Source organism: Manis pentadactyla, chromosome X, assembly GCF_030020395.1.
Source record: "Manis pentadactyla isolate mManPen7 chromosome X, mManPen7.hap1, whole genome shotgun sequence".
Taxonomy (NCBI): domain Eukaryota; kingdom Metazoa; phylum Chordata; class Mammalia; order Pholidota; family Manidae; genus Manis; species Manis pentadactyla.
The window spans coordinates 67,997,084-68,017,618 of NC_080038.1; the positions used below are offsets into that span (position 1 = coordinate 67,997,084).

At 39.6% G+C, this 20,535-nt stretch overlaps 1 protein-coding gene across 1 annotated transcript in view; it reads left to right on the forward strand.

Annotated features, from left to right (window-relative positions):
- Positions 1-1,347: 1,347 nt before the first annotated feature.
- UPRT (uracil phosphoribosyltransferase homolog) overlaps positions 1,348-20,535 on the forward strand; it is a 33,971-nt gene continuing 14,783 nt past the window's right edge. The window contains exons 1-2 of the mRNA XM_036902712.2: positions 1,348-1,874; positions 18,792-18,834. Of these exons, the coding sequence (XP_036758607.2) occupies positions 1,504-1,874; positions 18,792-18,834 (414 nt within the window). The 5' untranslated portion in view covers positions 1,348-1,503. The remainder of the gene's footprint in view (positions 1,875-18,791; positions 18,835-20,535) is intronic.

Below are 20,535 nucleotides of genomic sequence, written 5' to 3' on the forward strand. Positions count from 1 at the left end.
TTTAAAAGTTAATGGGATTACAATTCTAGGCTGCAATTCTTATCATCCAATCAAATTTAAACTCTATAATTACAGCTAGTAGTGTATTGACCTAGAGGGTCAAGTACAAAGCAGAGAAAATGGGGGAGAAAAAAGGGAGAAAAATATCATTAATACCAATACCAAAACAACAAACAAAAAATGGAAAACAAAGAGCCAGATTAAGGCACAAGTCCCACCACAGGCCTGGGTATTCCTGTTATGTTACCCACATTTCTCTTGAATCTCTGTATGTTGTTGGTTCTGTTTGTATAGGGAACAAGGAATTTTAAGAATTGGCTTTTTGGAAGGCAAAATAAAATTACAGAATGTTAAAACTGGAAGAATATTTAGGCATCAAATAGTTAATGTACCTCACTTATAGATGGGGGAAGTCAAGCCCAGAATGGGGAAGGGACTTGTTAAATGTTGCTCAATAATTTTGTTTTAGAAGAATTAGGTTTCTGACTTTCAGGTTGTAACTCTTTATAAAGGGAGCCTGTAAGCTACTGTTTCTCGAAGGGTACCATTTAAAAAAAAATCAGCATTGCTGGGTTATTTGTTAAAAATAAAGATTCTTGGGTTCCATCTCAAATCTGCTAAATCAGAATCTCAAAGGCAGGTCATGAGAACCTGCATTTTAACAACGTTCTACAATTGTTAAAATGCTCTACAATTGTTCTACAATACGCTGATGTTGAAACCTACACATTCTTAAGTCAAGCCTTTATACTGAGGCGGCATACTAAAAAAAAAAAAAGTCTTTCGAAGTGTTTAAAAGAAACAAAGTGGTAGTGGATCTAAATGTTGTCAGAATCCCCATGGTAACTGTACAGTGTAGGGTCCAACCAATAAAGATAAGGAAAGCTCTAGTGGTCAAGTCTGCTTAGGAAGGGGCACCCTGTGCAACAGTCTAGTTAGAAGGCAGCCTTTTCGGGAGCCCGCTAGACATTTTTAACTTCCTCTTTTGATCCCACAGGCAAGCTGGCTAAAGACGCAGTTACTTAAATATAATCTCTCTGTCAAGACACAAAGTCTGAAAACATTTTATCACCCCGGCCCCCACCCCCACCCCCACCCCCACGTCTTTCCTGCCTCTACCCAAAGTTCGGCATGCAGAATTCCTAGGGGCTCACGGAAGACCGTGCAACCAAGCATCCTCGCCCTCATCCAGTCTGCCTGGCTAGGTGAGGGAACCCACGCAGCAGCGGTGACTCAAAAGGGTTAACAAGCAGAGCACTGCAGAGCGACAGGGAGAGAAGCCAGTAAAATGTCTAGGCAGGCGGTATGTCCGGTGTGGGCGGGGTTGGGACGCGATGTGTGTCGGGGAACCAATGGAGGCCTAGGGGTGGAGGGCAGCAGGGGTTAGAGGTTAGGAAGCGGTGAGGTGAGTCGGAGAGCACGTGAGCCTCAGCCACTTCCCCCAGCTCCTTTATCTCTAGTCGATAGTGTCTAGGGGGACGGCCCGGGGCTCAGTGTCTGGCCATGGAGTTACGGTGTCCGGACTCCACGCCGTCTCACAACAAGCAAGTAAACTCTGCCTCTACCCTAAGCCCTGAGCCACCGCGACCTGGGGACCAGATCCCGAACCGTGCCGGGGGAAACAGTGCCTCCACCGCCAAGCGGACTCCGCTCACTGGGCATGCCCATTCTAGCGTACCGGCCAAGTGGGACCCTCGGGCCTGCGACGACGCCAGCCTCAACTCCGAGAGCGACGGTGGAGGTGGCAACTTTGACCTACTGGCCGGCTATCACCTGTTAGGGGACTGCGTACTCTCCCAGCAAATCGGGGCGCAGCTTAAGTTACTGCCTATGAATGATCAGATCCGGGAGCTGCAGACCATCATCCGGGACAAGTGAGCCCTGAGCAGAAGGGGAAAGGGAGGTGGAGGTCTCTCTGGAGATGGGCGGGGATTGAAAATCCTTTAACTAAGGGGAGATGTTCATGGTTTTGAAACTGGCCCGTGGAGTAACCAGGCAGGGCCTCTTCTTTGAGGGGGAGTGACATTTGACTCAGGCCTCCAGCCCTGTCTTTCCTCGTCTTTGTGCTTAACATAGCGTTATGTAGGGAGGAGATCTCTTTAGGTAGCCCCGCTTCCTTTATGCTCTTTGGAGCAATGACGAATCCTCAGCCATTCTGGGCATGTAAAGGCGCATAAGTTATCTTCAGGGGCCCGTATATAACGCGAAAATGGTTACTACCCAAGGTAAAGTTCTACGTCCAGCCACCTCAGGCTCACAATTAGAAATAAAGCTATTTCAAGGAAATTCTTTCGTGCTCAATAGGCCCTCTGACCCTTTAGTGTTTGCTACTGCAAATGTGTCATTTTGCCTAAGATCTTTTAGTTGTGGAGCTGAGGTTTACTTGCTTGTGTATCCAACTCTTAGCAGGATTGTTTTGCTGTAAACTTATAGAATTTCAAATGTTTCCTGCATAGTTAAGAGTAAAGAGAACCTGGAGGAGCCTTTGGCGCCCCACCTAATCCCACAAACTTCATGTTGAAATGCCATTTTTAGGCTATCGCAAAATTCATGTTACAGACGGGTTTTCTCAAGGAAATAGGTACCATGATGAACTACAGCTGGTTTCTATATTGGCGGCACTTTCAATGAGTGGCTGCTACATGCCAAAGCACTCAGTTTTCAGTGGGTGCCTAGGTCTTTTAAAATGGCAGAGTCAGGATTCCACTCCCTAAATCAGACTCTAGTACCTTTTTCTTCTTAGTATTATAATAGGCTATCAATTTGTTTTCTTGCCTACAGTTTTTTTCTCTCTACCACGTGTGCAGACATGTTACCGAACAATCAGATCTTAATATACCACTTCAATTAGGTAACTGCCTTACTCAGCAGCTTCTTTGGCTTCTCAGAGCCTACCAAATAAAGTCCAGGATCCTTAGCTTGCCATTAAGGCCCCTCTTCATGGTTCCTAAGAACTGTTCCGGAACACCCCTGTTTGTTCTCTCATCTGGAATTCTCTTTACTTGTTCTCTGTATGTTCAAATCCTACTTACTCTTCAAGGGCACACCCAGCATTAAATGTCCACCTCTGCAAATAAGATTTCCTTTAATCATTCTTCCTCACTAATCTTTCCTGGCCTTTTTGATGCAAGGTTCATTTTCTGTTTTATGTATTGTCATTTGTTATAAGATAACAGATAAGATAACAATCTTATCTGTTAGATTTTAAGCTCCTTGAGGGCAGAAATTGTATCTTTTACATTTTATATTCCAGCCATACCTTGCAGATAATAGATGCTCAATTACTAGAGGATCTTTCTATATTTATGAAACTATACTCTTTAACTGTTTTTAACAGATCAATATTCTAAACTACTGTGGTCATGTGATCTAATAGATGAAATAGCGATCTTAAAAAGTAGATGGCATAGGGCTTAGTGGTTGTGGGGGAAGCTGAAATAAAAATCTGTAGGGCAAAGAAAAGAGGATGATCTTTCTTGTTTTTGTAAAGCCAGAGTTACGACCTTGAGTACAGGACTTTAGATGGGCTTCCAGACTTTAGCAAATCCTCAGAAATTGTCTGGGAAATGTTATTTGTACGTGCATTTTTAATAATTGATTTTTAAATTATTTTTATTGAGATATAATTTCTGTACCATATAATACACCATTTAAGGTGTTTAATTCAGTGATTTTAAGTGTGTTAATGGCTGTGCAGCTATCACCGTAGTCAATTTTAGAACATTTTCATCACCTCAATGAGAAACCCCATACCAGTGAGTATTCACTAACCTCTTTACCTACTCAAAGCTCTAGACAACCACAAATCTACTTTCTATCTTTATTGATTTGCCTATTCTGGACATGTCATATAAATGGAATCATATAACATGGTCTTTTGTGACTAGTTTCTTTCATTTAGTCTAATGTTTTTAAGCTTCATCCATATTGTTACTAACATACCATTCCTTTTTTTGGCTGAATATATTCCATTGTTTAGATATATCACATTTTGCTTATTCATTATCACCTGATGGACATTTGGGTGGTTTCCACTTTTTGGATATTATGGATAATGCTACTGTGAACATTTGCATATGTGCCTTTTTTTGTGGGGTGAGGATTTCTTAGCTTCATTAGATTTCACAAAGGGGTCTTCGTGACAATGTAAAGGTGAACCATTGTTTTAGAACTTGGAGAGGGCATGACATTCAGCATTCATATATGACAATATCAATACCTGATTTTACTGCATTATTCAGAAAAGCCTGGGTTGTATAATAATCCTGGATGTAAGTGAAATATTTTCTTTCTGAGTTTAGAAGGAGACAGCAGGATCCAGAGTGATCTTAGGCAAGATGTTTAGCTCTGCTTCAACTTTATCATTTGTAAAATGATGATGATGGTAATATCTCATGGAGCTCCTGGGAGGTAAAACAAGATATTATCTGAGAAGCTCTGCACATTTACAACATTTCAAGCTGTCATGTTTGGACTTGTGCATAGTTCTGCTTGCATCCATAAGTGCTGGTTTCTTGCTTGAGCTTTCAGGAGACAGTAAAAGGAGTTTGTACATAGAACTCACATTCTTATTTTTAAAAGCAATGGTGTGAAATCCTAGATAATTTTTACCCTGATATGATATAGTATAGAAAGACTCACTACAAGTTCTGGTAACTAACTGATGCTTAGTTATTTATTCAGTTGGAGACAATGTTTTAGTTTTGTTATTAATCAAATCTGTTAACAGAGGCCTCTGTTCCTTTTTCTTCAAAAATGGCATCCCCTCACACAAACAAGACCTGTTTCATCCATTCCAGGGGCTGGGGTAGGGTACCTGTGGTAAGAGGAGCTTTATTTACATAGGTCTGGTTATGGAAGATGTCTTCCTTAGGGCTTATGCTCCTCCCCGTTTTGCGTTATGGAGCTGTGTGATAATGGAGGCCATTGGAATACTTTCTATTCCTTTTATTGTTCCTGGTCCTCAGTATCTAGTGAAGGTATTGCTTTCTGAACTGGCTTTCATATGGGGAAGCAGAGGTTGAGCCAGCAGGACTACATGTTGTAGATATACAAAGCAGGCAAGATTGAGAACATTGACTGATTTAAAAAGTCTTTTTATTTTTATTTTTTTAATGTCCAGTGTTTGCAACAAAATAAGTTGGTTGTGTTACTGAATTTCAAGGAGATGACTTTCCCTCTGAGAGTGCAGTAATCTAAACATAGAATGATCATGTAATTTTCTTAGTCACACATGCATCACTGGTGAACTTAGAGAAATGACTCTCATTGTTGCAGTGGATTAAACCATACATCCTTCCCTTCTTGTCTCCTTTATATATTAAACGCAGCAAAATCTGAGTAATGCACTTTTCCCTTGAACATAGTTCATGATATATATTTAAGGCAATGCAGTATATTTAAAAGTCACCCCTCTTCCCATATTTTTGCGTTTTTTTGTCTCCTGAAACATTAAAATAAAGCTGTTTCATGAGCTGCTGTTTCCTGTATTTTTGTCCTCGAAAGAGCTTTGCATGGCCTCAGGAGGCAGCTTGGATGTAAGCTGAGTGAGAGTATTTTAGTGAGTGCTTTCAGCCTTGTGATTTTTTTTTTAGTCACCTGGAGAAGAGACAATTAATCTCAGGATGGGTTTTAACATCCTGTAGAGCCTTAATGTGAGTGCAGCCTATTGTGATTTGAGTCATCTGACTAGGTAATACGATGATGTTCTTAACCAAAGCCATGCATCTGAATTGCCTGAGGATTCTTCTTTTTTCAAATTAAAGTTTTTGGTACCCATCCTTGGAGTAGTCTTGAGTGGAACCTGACCACTTTACAAACACCGTGGATGATTGTGCTGTGCTCAGCCTGAGCCACTGCCCCTGGGAAGATGACTATTTTCCCTTGCATGCTGATTAGCCTGGCTTTGGATTCCGAGCCAGGGATTCTATACACTAGAAAGAACTGGCCTAGAGAGCCTGGCTTGGAATCACCCTGAGACTGGAGGAATCTCAGAACTTTTCCCTTTAACTTGTACAAAACCAAAATGTCCACCACAGAAAAAATTCTGACATGCAAAGTGTTTAAAACATGGGCATATTTTTTGTTTTCCTGGGTTTTCCATCTGAATTTTCTAACTGGCTTTTAGGCCAGGAGGGAGGAATTCACCTCTGAACTATACATACACCTGTTACAATATTTATTGCGTATATCCTAGAATGTCTTGTCAACTAGTTTGGACTCCAGGGAGGCAGAAAGGAGGTCTAGCCTGGCACGTAAGGGAATTAGTGTTGTAATCATTATAAAAAGAAAACTTTTGAATGACTGAAGCCTGGGTTCTAAGGGAAGATGGTAGTTTCTCTTCTTTTTCTATCTAATTTTTTTTTGAGGGCATCTCTCATATTTATTGATCAAATGGTTGTTAACAACAATGAGATTCTGTATAGGGGGGTCAATGCTCAATGCACAATCATTAATCCACCCCAAGCCTAATTTTCATCAGTCTCCAATCTTCTGAAGCATAACGAACAAGTTCTTACATGGAGTACAAATTCTTACATAGTGAATAAGTTACATGGTGAACATTACAAGGGCAGTCATCACAGAAGCTTTCGGTTATGCTCATGCATTATGAACTATAAACAGTCAGTTCAAATATGAATATTCATTTGATTTTTATACTTGATTTATATGTGGATACCACATTTCTCTCTTTATTATTATTATTTTTAATAAAATACTGAAGTGGTAGGTAGATACGAGATAAAGGTAGAAAACATAGTTTAGTGTTGTAAGAGAGCAAATGCAGTTGATCAGGTGTGTGCCTGTAGACTATGTATTAATCCAAGCTAGACACGGGCAATAAAACATCCACGTATGCAGAAGATTTCTCTCAGAACGGGGGGGGGGGGGTGAGGTTCTAAGCCTCACCTCTGTTGATCCCCATTTTCTCACCTGCGACTGTGCCTGTCTTAGGTTGTTCCTCCCTTGAGGAATCTTACCCGTCTCTGGCTAACCAGTCATCTTCTGGGGCCATACAGGGAAATGTTAAGTTGGTAAGTGAGAGAGAAGCCTTACTGTTTGAAAAGGTTAGCTTTTTTACTTCTTTGCGTATTTATGCCCTGTGGCTTCTATGCCCAGCATTTGTCTTGAGGTGTCTTTACCACTTGGAAGAATTATGATACTCGGTAAATTCGATATGTGGCACGAATTCTATTTAAGGGTTGTAATTAGGTAGGAAGAAGAAAAGCTATAGAAGTAGCAGGCAGAAGAAAACCTGGGAAGATTGATTATTTCTTTGACATATCTTGTTGTAGAGTAACTTCAGCATGTATAGGTTTTAAACTACTAATTAAATTGTGCACACACATTAACATAATAGGAGTACAGTTACGTAACCAAAGCATACCTGTAATTACCAGCCATCTCCAGTGAAACCAAGAAAACCAGTTAGGCACCTTAGGCATTTGTGAAAACTTCTCTATGATATGGTGGATATTGTCCAACTGAACTTGAACAGTCTGAGAGAATTCAGATAAATTAAAACAACCCATTCCTGGGGGCTGTTCACATCCCATATGTTCTTTTAACAGTAAATAGTCTGTAGTTGTAAGATTTTGGAGTGCTACAATTTGCACTTCTCCTAATTCTTGGTTGAGTTCCAACAGTATAGATCCAATCAAATTTGTTGTTTTACTGTATACACAGGCCAGCTTAGATATCTCCTTCTTCATTCCCATGGCAAGTCCAGGAATTGGTGGGATGAGTGCATCTAAACCTCTGGCAGTGCGTGGATCTTTGTTGGGGTTTTTTTGATGATCATCTTCTGGCATGAGTCTTCCCGAGAGTGCTGATGTTGGAAGTTCTTTTTCATATCGTATCCTAGTTCATTTTCGGGGTAGCCAAATTAGGCTTTGATCCTCTGTATAAACACAAACAGACCCTTTGTCTACACTTTTATATGCCCTTTATATCATTGTGTAGAACTCATTGGAGGTCACCACACAGGAACTGCTTTTTTTTTTTTTATCATTAATCTACACTTATATGATGAATACTTTGTTTACTAGGCTCACCCCTATACCAGGTCCCCCCTATATACCCCTTTACAGTCACTGTCCATCAGCATAGCAAAATGTTGTAGATTCACTACTTGTCTTTTCTGTGTTGTACAGCCCTCCCCTTTCTCCCACCCCCCCATGCATGCTAATCTTAATAACCCCCTACTTCTCCCCCTCCTTATCCCTCCCGACCCACCCATCCTCCCCAGTCCCTTTCCCTTTGGTACCTGTTAGTCCATTCTTGAGTTCTGTGATTCTGCTGCTGTTTTGTTCCTTCAGTTTTTCCTTTGTTCTTATATTCCACAGATGAGTGAAATCATTTGGTGTTTCTCTTTCTCCGCTTGGCTTGTTTCACTGAGCATAATACCCTCCAGCTCCATCCATGTTGCTGCAAATGGTTGGATTTGCCCTTTTCTTATGGCTGAGTAGTATTCCATTGTGTATATGTACCACATCTTCTTTATCCATTCATCTATCGATGGACATTTAGGTTGCTTCCAATTCTTGGCTATTGTAAATAGTGCTGCGATAAACATAGGGGTGCACTGATCTTTCTCATACTTGATTGCTGCTTTCTTAGGGTAAATTCCTAGGAGTGCAATTCCTGGGTCAAATGGCAAGTCTATTTTGAGCATTTTGATGTACCTCCATACTGCCTTCCACAATGGTTGAACTAACTTACATTCCCACCATCAGTGTAGGAGGGTTCCCCTTTCTCCACAGCCTCGCCAACATTTGTTGTTCTCTGTCTTTTGGATGGCAGCCATCCTTACTGGTGTGAGGTGATACCTCATTGTAGTTTTAATTTGCATTTCTCTGATAATTAGCGATGTGGAGCATCTTTTCATGTGTCTCTTGGCCATCTGTATTTCTTTTTTGGAGAACTGTCTGTTCAGTTCCTCTGCCCATTTTTTAATTGGGTTATTTGTTTTTTGTTTGTTGAGGCGTGTGAGCTCTTTATATATTCTGGACGTCAAGCCTTTATCGGATGTGTCATTTTCAAATATATTCTCCCATACTGTAGGGTTCCTTTTTGTTCTATTGATGGTGTCTTTTTCTGTACAGAAGCTTTTCAGCTTAATATAGTCCCACTTATTCATTTTTGCTGTTGTTTTCCTTGCCCGGGGAGATATGTTCAAGAAGAGGTCACTCATGTTTATGTCTAAGAGGTTTTTGCCTATGTTTTCTTCCAAGACTTTAATGGTTTCATGACTTACATTCAGGTCTTTGATCATTTTGAGTTTACTTTTGTATATGGGGTTAGAGAATGGTCCAGTTTCATTCTCCTACATGTAGCTGTCCAGTTTTGCCAGCACCATCTGTTGAAGAGACTGTCATTTCGCCATTGTATGTCCATGGCTCCTTTATCAAATATTAATTGACCATATATGTCTGGGTTAATGTCTGGATTCTCTAGTCTGTTCCATTGGTCTGTGGCTCTGCTCTTGTGCCAGTACCAAATTGTCTTGATTACTATGGCTTTATAGTAGAGCTTGAAGTTGGGGAGTGAGATCCCCCCTACTTTATTCTTCTTTCTCAGGATTGCTTTGGCTATTCGGGGTCTTTGGTGGTTCCATATGAATTTTTGAATTATTTGTTCCAGTTCATTGAAGAATGTTACTGGTAGTTTCATAGGGATTGCATCAAATCTGTATATTGCTTTGGGCAGGATGGCCATTTTGACGATATTAATTCTTCCTAGCCACGAGCATGGGATGAGTTTCCATCTGTTAGTGTCCCCTTTAATTTCTCTTAAGAGTGACTTGTAGTTTTCAGAGTATAAGTCTTTCACTTCTTTGGTTAGGTTTATTTCTAGGTATTTTATTTTTTTTGATGCAATTGTGAATGGAGTTGTTTTCCTGATTTCTCTTTCTGTTGGTTCATTGTTAGTGTATAGGAAAGCCACAGATTTCTGTGTGTTGATTTTGTATCCTGCAACTTTGCTATATTCCGATATCAGTTCTAGTAGTTTTGGGGTGGAGTCTTTAGGGTTTTTTTATGTACAGTATCATGTCATCTGCAAATAGTGACAGTTTAACTTCTTCTTTACCAATCTGGATTCCTTGTATTTCTTTGTTTTGTCTGATTGCCGTGGCTAGGACCTCCAGTACTATGTTAAATAACAGTGGAGAGAGTGGGCATCCCTGTCTAGTTCCCGATCTCAGAGAAAATGCTTTCAGCTTCTCGCTGTTCAATATAATGTTGGCTGTGGGTTTATCATATATGGCCTTTATTATGTTGAGGTACTTGCCCTCTATTCCCATTTTGCTGAGAGTTTTTATCATGAATGGATGTTGAACTTTGTCAAATGCTTTTTCAGCATCTATGGAGATGATCATGTGGTTTTTGTCTTTCTTTTTTTTGATGTGGTGGATGATGTTGATGGACTTTCGAATGTTGTACCATCCTTGCATCCCTGGGATGAATCCCTCTTGGTCATGGTGAATGATCCTTTTGATGTATTTTTGAATTCGGTTTGCTAATATTTTGTTGACTATTTTTGCATCTACATTCATCAGGGATATTGGTCTGTAGTTTTCTTTTTTGGTGGGGTCTTTGCCTGGTTTTGGTATTAGGGTGATGTTAGCTTCATAGAATGAGTTGGGAGTATCCCCTCCTCCTCTATTTTTTGGAAAACTCTAAGGAGAATGGGTATTATGTCTTCCCTGTATGTCTGATATAATTCTGAGGTAAATCCATCTGGCCCGGGGGTTTTGTTCTTTGGTAGTTTTTTGATTACCGCTTCAATTTTGTTGCTGGTAATTGGTCTGTTTAGATTTTCTGTTTCTTTCTGGGTCAGACTTGAAAGGTTGTATTTTTCTAGGAAGTTGTCCATTTCTCCTAGGTTTCCCAGCTTGTTAGCATATAGGTTTTCATAGTATTCTCTAATAATTCTTTGTATTTCTGTGGGGTCTGTCGTGATTTTTCCTTTCTCATTTCTGATACTGTGGATTTGTGTTGACTCTCTTTTCCTCTTAATAAGTCTGGCTAGAGGCTTATCTATTTTGTTTATTTTCTCGAAGAACCAGCTCTTGGTTTCATTGATTTTTGCTATTGTTTTATTCTTCTCAATTTTATTTATTTCTTCTCTGATCTTTATTATGTCCCTCCTTCTGCTGACTTTAGGCCTCATATGTTTTTCTTTTTCCAGTTTCGATAATTGTGACATTAGACCATTCATTTGGGATTGCTCTTCCTTTTTTAAATATGCTTGGATTGCTATATACTTTCCTCTTAAGACTTTTTCCTGTGTCCCACAGAAGTTGAGGCTTAGTGTTGTTGTTGTCATTTGTTTCCATATATTGCTGGATCTCCATTTTGATTTGGTCATTGATCCATTGATTATTTAGGAGTGTGTTGTTTAGCCTCCATGTGTTTGTGAGCCTTTTTGCTTTCTTTGTACAGTTTTTTTCTAATTTTATGCCTTTGTAGTCTGAAAAGTTGGTTGGTAGGATTTCAATCTTTTGGAATTTACTGAGGCTCTTTTTGTGGCCTAGTATGTGGTCTATTCTGGAGAATGTTCCATGTGCACTTGAGAAGAATGTGTATCCTGTTGCTTTTGGATGTAGAGTTCTGTACATGTCTATTAGGTCCATCTGTTCTAGTGTGTTGTTCAGTGCCTCTGTGTCCTTACTTATTTTCTGTGTGGTGGATCTGTCCTTTGGAGTGAGTGGTGTGTTGAAGTCTCCTAGAATGAATGCATTGCATTCTATTTCCTCCTTTAGTTCTGTTAATATTTGTTTCAGGTATGTTGGTGGTCCTGTATTGGGTGTATATATATATTTATAATGGTTATATCCTCTTGATGGACTGAGCCCTTTATCGTTATGTAATGTCCTTCTTTGTCTTTTGTTACTTTATTTTGAAGTCTGTTTTGTCTGATACCGAAATTGCAACACCTGCTTTCTTCTCTCTGTTTGCATGAAATATCTTTTTCCATCCCTTGACTTTAAGTCTGTGCATGTCTTTCGGTTTGAGGTGAGTCTCTTCTAAGCTGCATATGGATGGCTCTTGCTTTTTTATCCATTCTATTACTCTGTGTCTTTTGATTGGTGCATTCAGTCCATTTACATTTAGGGTGATTATTGAAAGGTATGAATTTATTGCCATTGCAGGCTTTAAGTTTGTGGTTACCAAAGATTTAGGGTTAGCTTCTTTACTATCTTACTGTCTAACTTAACTCACTTGTTGAGCTATTATAAACACAATCTGATGATTCTTTATTTCTCTCCCTTCTTATTCCTCCTCCTCCCTTCTTCATATGTTGGGTGTTCTGTTCTGTGCTCTTTTTAAGAGTGCTCCCATCTAGAGCAGTCTCTGTAGGATGCCCTGAAGAGGTGGTTTGTGGGAGGCAAATTCCGTTAACTTCTGCTTGTCTGGGAATTGTTTCATCCCTCCTTCATATTTAAATGATATTCGTGCTGGATACAGTAGTCTTGGTTCGAGGCCCTTCTGTTTCATTGCATTAAGTATATCATGCCATTCTCTTCTGGCCTGTAGGGTTTCTGTTGAGAAGTCTGATGATAGCCTGATGGGTTTTCCTTTGTAGGTAACCTTTTTTTTCTCTCTGGCTGCCTTTAATACTTTGTCCTTGTCTTTGATCTTTGCCATTTTAATTATTATGTGTCTTGGTGTTGCCCTCCTTGGATCCCTTGTCATGGGAGATCTGTGTACCTCTGTGGTCTGAGAGGCCATTTCTTCCCCTAGTTTGGGGAAGTTTTCGGCAATTACTTCTTCGAAGACACTTTCTATCCCTTTTTCTGTCTCTTCTCCTTCTGTTATTCCGATGATGCATATATTATTCTTTTTTGATTGGTCACTCAGCTCTCTTAAAATTCTTTCATTCCTGGAGATCCTTTTATCTCTCTCTGTATCAGCTTCTCTGTGTTCCTGTTCTCTGTTTTCTAGTCTATTAATGGTCTCTTGCAGCTCGTCCATTCTGTTTTGAAGTCCTTCCAGAGCTTGTTTTATTTCTGTATTCTCCCTCCTTAGTTCTTGCATATTTCTCTGCAAGTTCATCAGCATGGTTATGACTTTTGTTTTGAATTCTTTTTCAGGAAGACTGGCTAAATCTATCTCCCCAGGTTTCTTCTTAGGGGAAGATGTAGCAGGTGCTGAAGCTGTCTGGGTTAGTCTTGTCTGGATCATATTTTTTTGCCTTTTCATGTTGACAGGTGCTATTGACTGTCAGCTGGGAGGGCCAACCTTTTCACTTGCTACTGGCCTTTCTTTACTGGGACAACTGCGACCCCTAGTGGCTTGTGTTGGGTAATTGCGTGTAGAGTGGGTCTTTGTGTCTTGCCTGGCCGGAATGGAGGAATTTCCCTTTCTGTGGACGTGGTCTGCCTTAGGCTGCTTCTCTGCTTTCGCAGCGCCTGGAGGGGTAATGGACGGGGGTGCTGTTTGGCTGTTTACCTCCGTGAGGGATCTCAGAACTGTTGCCCAGGGGGTTAGTGCGCCCGGTTTTCCCTGTAATTTCCAGCTGCTGTACTGTGACCTGTATTGTTTCCGTCTAGCTGTTAAGTCCCTGTCCCTTTAAGACTTTCAAAAAGCCCCCGCTTTTCTTTGTCACAGGGGCATCAGCTTTGGCACCCACTCAGAGGTCTTGCTGCCCTGTTTCCCTAGTGTCCAGGGCCCGCCGTGCACGCACTATGTTTGTGCTCTAGTGCGGGTGGCTGGGGCTGGGTGTTCAGCAGTCTTGGGCTCTGTCTCCCTCCCGCTCTGCCTATTCTTCTCCCGCCGGGAGCTGGGGGGAGGGGCGCTCGGGTCCCGCCGGGCCGGGCCTTGTATCTTACCCCTTTCACCAGCCGCTGGGTTCTCGCTGTTGTAGTAGTCTGGCTGTTGTCCTGTGTCTTCTGGTCTCTCTTTTAGGATTAGTTGTATTTGTTGTATTTTCAAAAATATATATGTTTTTGGGAGGAGATTCCCACTGTCCTCCTCACGCCGCCATGTTGGCTCCTCCTCTCTATCTAATTTTGAATGTTTACATTTGTCTCACCAATGGTTTTCAGCCCTGGGCAAGTTCACTATGGATTCAGTGTGACCAAAGAAATAACAGTAGAACCTTCTTGGGGTGAAAGGGTTATACCCAACTTTATTCCCACAGATGGCAGGTCAATCACTAAAATCCTGTTCACTCAGAGCGAGTCTGCATGCAGCAAGCCTGTCTCTGCCTCTGGGTCTCTCGGCCCACCCAGCTGTCCTCTGGGCCTCTGTCCTCAGCGCTGCCACCACTCCAGCCTCTGCCTTGCTCTCCTGCAGCCTTGCTACCGTATCGCCCAGAGCATTGGGCAGGTCTCTATATAGAGTCAGTAGCAACGAATTGCCAACACGTGTGTAGTGATATAGCCAACCAGGACCCGGTGAGAATCATGGCCACAGGAACTCTCGTTTATACCCAACATTGAACTCTGCTTTGGGGTGCAAGTAAATAATTAATGACACTCTATTTTATGAGCTTTCTAAGAAGGTGCTAAAGAGGTGTGTCCTTGATGTCTTGTACCTGGGAGGTAGTAAAAGCTATTTTCATTTTTTTTTACATTTTCACATCAGATTAGGTTTTCTCCAAGTACTTCCCTGGGGGATTGTTTTGATGAGGGTGGAGGATGGGGGAAGAAAATAATTTATAAATCATTTGCATATCATGACAAAACTTGGAGCTATTTTTTTATTTTAGTGATCACATAACAACAAAGTAGCTATGGAAGTAGAACTTGTGTTTTCAGAGCTTAAAGTAAACATTAATTCTAAATGAAACATTCCTTTGGTTTAATCTTGCCAGAAATACTTTCCTACTTCCCTTTAATTTGTTGCTTAAAAAACAAAAACATATGAGCTGATGTCTTGCCAATGGGTTTCATCCCTGGGTAAGTTCACTGTGGATTCAGTGTGACCAGAAAAATGATAGTAGAATGTTCTTGGGGTGAAAGGGTTATACCCTTCTTTATTTCCATGGTGGCATGTCAATCACTAAAATCCCATCCACTGAGAGCAAGTCTGCATGCAGCAAGCTGGTATCTGCTTCTGGGTCTCTCTGCCTGCTCAGCTGTCCTCTGGGCCTCTGTCCTCAGTGCTGCCACCACTCTAGCTTCCACTCTGCTGTCCTGTAGCCTTGTAGCTGTGCCACCGTGTTTCTCAGAGCACTGGGAAGGACTCTTTATATAGAGTCAGTAATGATGTATTGCCCACACGTGTGCGATGAGCCAGCCAACCAGGGCAAGGTGAGAATCCTGGCCACAGGAACCTTCATTTTATCTATACCTATGCCCAACCATAACTTTTCCCACCCCAAAGGCTGAAAACAGCGCTTGTATATAATCTTCATTTTTTAAATGACACCTAATTTAGTGCTGTTAAGATTTGACTTAAGAAGTTTAATTTAAATTATGAGAGGTTTTGATTTAATAATTTTTAGAAAGGGTGTATTCTTGTATGTATTAGCCTTACTACATACTTTTTACAAGCCATAGGATAATAGCACCTTCTCCTTTTTAAGAAGCAACATTTTAATGTTGTATTATTTGCCTGCCAGACTCCATATTTCATCATTTACATTGGTTATACATACAAGTCTGATTCTCAGGGAGAGAAATATCATTAAAATACATTTAAAAACTGGTTACCTTTTAATAAACATTCTCTTCTTAGAGCAAAAGATAAATAATGGCTTTACTTAGGGACTTAGAATCAGAGAGTTTCAGGCTAGGAGGAACCTTGAGATCTTCACTTCTGTAAGCCTCACTATTTTCATTGCTAAAGTGGTAGTAATAATAGTTTCTACCTCTTAAGGTTGTGTGAGGATTAGATCAGATAATGCGCTGAAAGGCCTTAATACTTGGCACCAAGGAAATCTTTAATAAGTGGTAACCTGTGGGAAAGAAGGGAGTAATATATGTATAAAGTTAGATACCGGCTGCAGCTTTTTGACCTTTTTAGAAAAGCTTTATAAATCTTTGTACATCTGGTGTGTGTGTGTGTGTGTGTGTAGTTGTTAAAATGATTTGTTAAAAAAAAAGGAGGGATTGTCAAGTTTATTCTGAAAAGAAGTAGCAGAGAGTGACGAAATGGCAATTTCTGCTTTAGAAATAGAAGTTGTAATTGTCCCAGGGGAGGATGTCTTCAACACACTAAAGAATCCCTCTAGTAGTTGTGGTCATCATCATTGTCGTAGTAATGAGACCTAGTTAGAAAACAAGAGAGGCTTTCTACTTAAAGTCTTAAGTTTTTAACATTATAAAAAAGTTCCTCTCTCATAGTTCTATATAAGATAAGAAGTAAATACCTACTAGCCTTTTGAAGGAAAGGTCAGTGAGAATGAAGATGTTTCATCTTGGTTTGGGTTTGCTATGAGCCATACATGTTTTTAAATATGTACAATTGCTACAGCCTCTCTAGAAATTTTAAAGTTCTTTATAGATGACCTTAAGTAGGGAAGAGTCAGGCTTACCAAAGTCCACATTAAAATGAGGATTTTCTTACAGAATGATTCTATTCTTTTGTATCAGTGTGAAGATCATTTTTTAAAATGGCTGCCTTTGGCTTTTATTTTGTTGCCACAAATGTGTGACACAATAACCGGGGGGAGCCTCATGAAAAGTATATTCTCAGATATGATCAGGTTTGCATTGTTGATCCTGTTTGGAGTATCTACAACTTAAAAGATTCTTAGCTTAACATTAGTTACATTTCCATGGTCTGAATTATGATTGCCTGGTTATCACTTGAAATATTTGATATTTGATCTTTTGGTTATATTTTAGAATATTCCAGGGATGTGTGTCAGTGTTTGTTGCTTTGTGATAATTTTGCATTTGATTTTTTTGGGACTGTTATCAGATGGAAGATGATTAAAATGTCTTTCAAAGCCTTGTTTCCAGTATAAGAGATTTTTTTAAATAATGGTTTTGAGACAAAAGTGAGTGGAATTATGATGTGGAACAAAGTGTGTAGAGTGAGTAAGATCTGGGGTCTGGCTTACATTAAAACATCTTTATTAACAAATACTTTAGTCCCGTGTTGGTTCTACAGTAGGGGCTTAGAGAATATATTGAACTTGATTGATCTGCACGTTAATATCTGCTTTATGAAGCTCTAGTGTTAACAGTGTTAAGGATTTAGATGTGGATATTGAAGACCACTGTGGGTTTTTAAAAAATGCAATCAACTTATCAAACTATTTGGGGAGAGTGCAAAAGGTGTTAAAATGTTTGATTCCAAAGTAAAATAACAGATTTGGGCAGCTCTGATCACGTAACCTAATGTAACTTTTCTGTGTAATAAATGTGTGTGTAACTGTTCAGATATTAAAAACAAATACTTCAGATGTGTTCCCAAAATATATTTAAGACAAATCCAGAATTTTCTTCCTTATTGAAAAATTATGTTCTGGTTGCTTAGATAAGTTTATATAGGTTTAGCAAACAGGACAGTAGGCTTTGGTATCTTTTGTAGTTCACTGGCTTTTACTTGGCAAGCATGTTGTGAAGATTAATTATAGAAATAAAAAGTGCTAGTGTGATAGTATAGTTTCATTTGAAAACCACAGTACATAAAATGCAGCCTGTTTTAAATGGATTCAGTGTGTGTGTAAGTGTGTGGATAGTTTTCTGAGTTTAGGGAATATTTATGTAGAGAGTATACAGAGTTACACTCTTTCTATTGCTCAATTATGGTTCATATTTTACAAATTTAATATCTGTAATGTGATAAAGCTATGGTTACTCTAAGAAGCCCAATGCCATTTATGTCAGGGACATTTCATTGCTTTTCCCTTTCAGAGAAAGTAAATGCAACTTGAAGAAAAAAGTCATGATTAATGGTATACTGAGATAATATATGCTTGCTTATGTCGTTTTGATGCTGTTGGGGAATATTTTAGGTATGCTATGGATAGGCAGATGGGGATTTTTAAGTACATAAACTGTAAATCAGTCTGTTCTGTCAGATCATGTAACTTACATGAGAAAAGGAGGTTGAACAATACTAGATTTTTACATATAGGAAAAATGTCAGCCTTTTAACATTCCCCTTTTGGTTGGTTAAAAGCTTGTGGGTAGGTGCAACCCTGAATTATTATTACCTGGGTACCTCAGTATATGAAAGTATTGACCAGAAGGAAATGTATAGGAAAATGGCAGAAAGATCTAGGGAATAAAAATCTTACTGAAAAACAGGCAAAAGGAACAAATTATCAATAATTTGAGAAAGAGGTTTTGGAAATTAGGTTATGAGTTCTTGAAAGCAGGCACAAAAGTACAGGATTTATTTGTTTGTTCCATTTTCAGTCCAAAAAGAATTAAAGAAAAAGTAGATGGGTTACTTACACTGGTAATACGGTTTTTAGATCAAGGTGAATGAAGGGGAAAATGGGGGGGTCCCTGGTTTTCTTAATGTAAAGTTTTTCTCTTAGCTTGGACTGTGGACTTGCTGCCATCTTCCAGGGGGAGCTTCATTCATCTCCTGGTTGAAAAATATATACTTGGGTAGTTTAGTGGGGTGCTGCATGAGTTTTCAAATTCCTGTCTCTAATGTTGATATCAAATAAGCATTTTAAAATAATATTTATCATATCACTCCATTTAGGTTCCTGTGTCCTAGTGAGAAATATCTTCCCTCTTTAATAGTTGATATTTTTAAGCTTTTAGGCTTTTAGTACATAATAGGTCTTAATTCTCAACATTACTGTATGTTTTAACTAATATTTTACCTTAAAACTCTAATCTTGACTGAAGCTTGTACTGCTTTTTTTTTTAGGACAGCCAGTAGAGGAGACTTCATGTTTTCTGCGGATCGTTTGGTAGGTGGAGGCTTTCCATTTTTATTTTGTTGTTTTTCCTAGTGATATAATCATAATGGTCCAGGGAGATTTTTTGTTCTAGAGAGTTCTGAGGGTGAGAGAGACTGTGCCAAGTAACCATCATCTTGGTAGATTTCTGAAGTATTGTTTCTACTGTTGCATTAAAGCTCTACCTCAGTCCCTTTCACCTCAAAGCATTGCTCATAAACTCATTCTGTGTAGTTCTGAGGTCCTACTGCCTCTAAAATTGACCTCTTGGTAACCTGATCCTGAGCAACCCTTAAATGCCTCATCTTAGAGCATGAAGTGAAGTACATTAAAAGAAACTAAAAATGTAAGGACACCTAGTAATTACCTTTGTGGTATCCATCTAATGCACAAAAACTAATACCTCTGTTGTAGTTTATATGAGGGGTTGGTATTTATTTTGCCTCTTTTATGTAGTGTCCTCCCATGTGATACTAAATTGGACTGTCTATGCTTTCTTCAGGGGTTTCCTGTTAAGATTGACCAGGCCCAATTCTGTTTAGTTTAGTTAGTGTGACCTGAGAGGATCTCAGGCCAAATTGGCTTGTCTTCAGGGTAAGCACTGTGTTTTCTTGTGTTTATATCTAAGTGTGCTCAGTGCTTGGAATGAGGTTAACACATTTTCTTCTATGGTTATTAGTATTCATTTATTCATTAAATAGAAGTCATTTGAGTCAGGTTCTGTGCTAGGCTGTGTTGCAGGGGAAGGAGAGAGGGCAGTAAAGAATACAGACATGATCCCTGATATCATGGAATTTGCAGCCTAAATATTGTTATTGGTATTTTAGCTTGGGAAGGAAAAGTGGCGTATTAACCTCACAGATATATTCAGATAGGAGAAGATAGACTTTTAAAGAGAATGTGAGGGCATGAAACTTTTCATTTAGATTTTTCCTAGGGAAAATCTCTGTTCCGAAAGAGGGCGGACAATTTCTGTTCTACTTCTGGCTTTAAGTATTCTTGGTTCTGAAAGCTATTCTGTTTATAATTATTTGACCTTCCAGGGACAGAAATAACCCTTGGATTGCATCAAGGTAAATGTAATTGACACTGCTGGAGAGACAGCACATTCTGTCTTTATGCTTTTCTCAAACCAAAGGTTCAAGGAGGAAGGAACTTATATCAATGGCTTTTAGGGGGAAACAGAGGTCTTGGTGTTCACTGGTAACAAATTGTTCCACTTTTGCTTTCCTTGTGCCCTTTTTCTATAGAAAGTGGAAGTTAAGTTCAAGGTTATGGTGAAATGCTTGCCTGACAGGGCCAGCATTATATCTTCCCAGGGCATAATTCACCTGAGGGGATGGTAATTTGGACCTATGTTCTCTGTATTTGGCTTTGAAGGTCCTGATATTGGGGGAGGGTGGTATAGAGGGTCTGTTGTGGTTATGGTAGCGATTGGAGCTGTTTAGATTCTACTGTTGAGGATTTCTAGTACACTGTCTCTTCTAACACAAGGGTTCCATTATACTTGACATTAATTCTATCCTGAATTTGTCAGGATTGGCTTCCCTAGCACTCAGATGTTGAATTCTTTATATTTAGTCATCCTTCTTCTGGTTTTATGTTCTCCTGTAAGGCTTGGGCATACTAATTTCTGTCCCAGGGTTGCAGGAGATGAGCAGGAGGTAAGATTCTTTAGAGGAGTGTTAATAGGAAGAGATCTGGGTTCTTCAA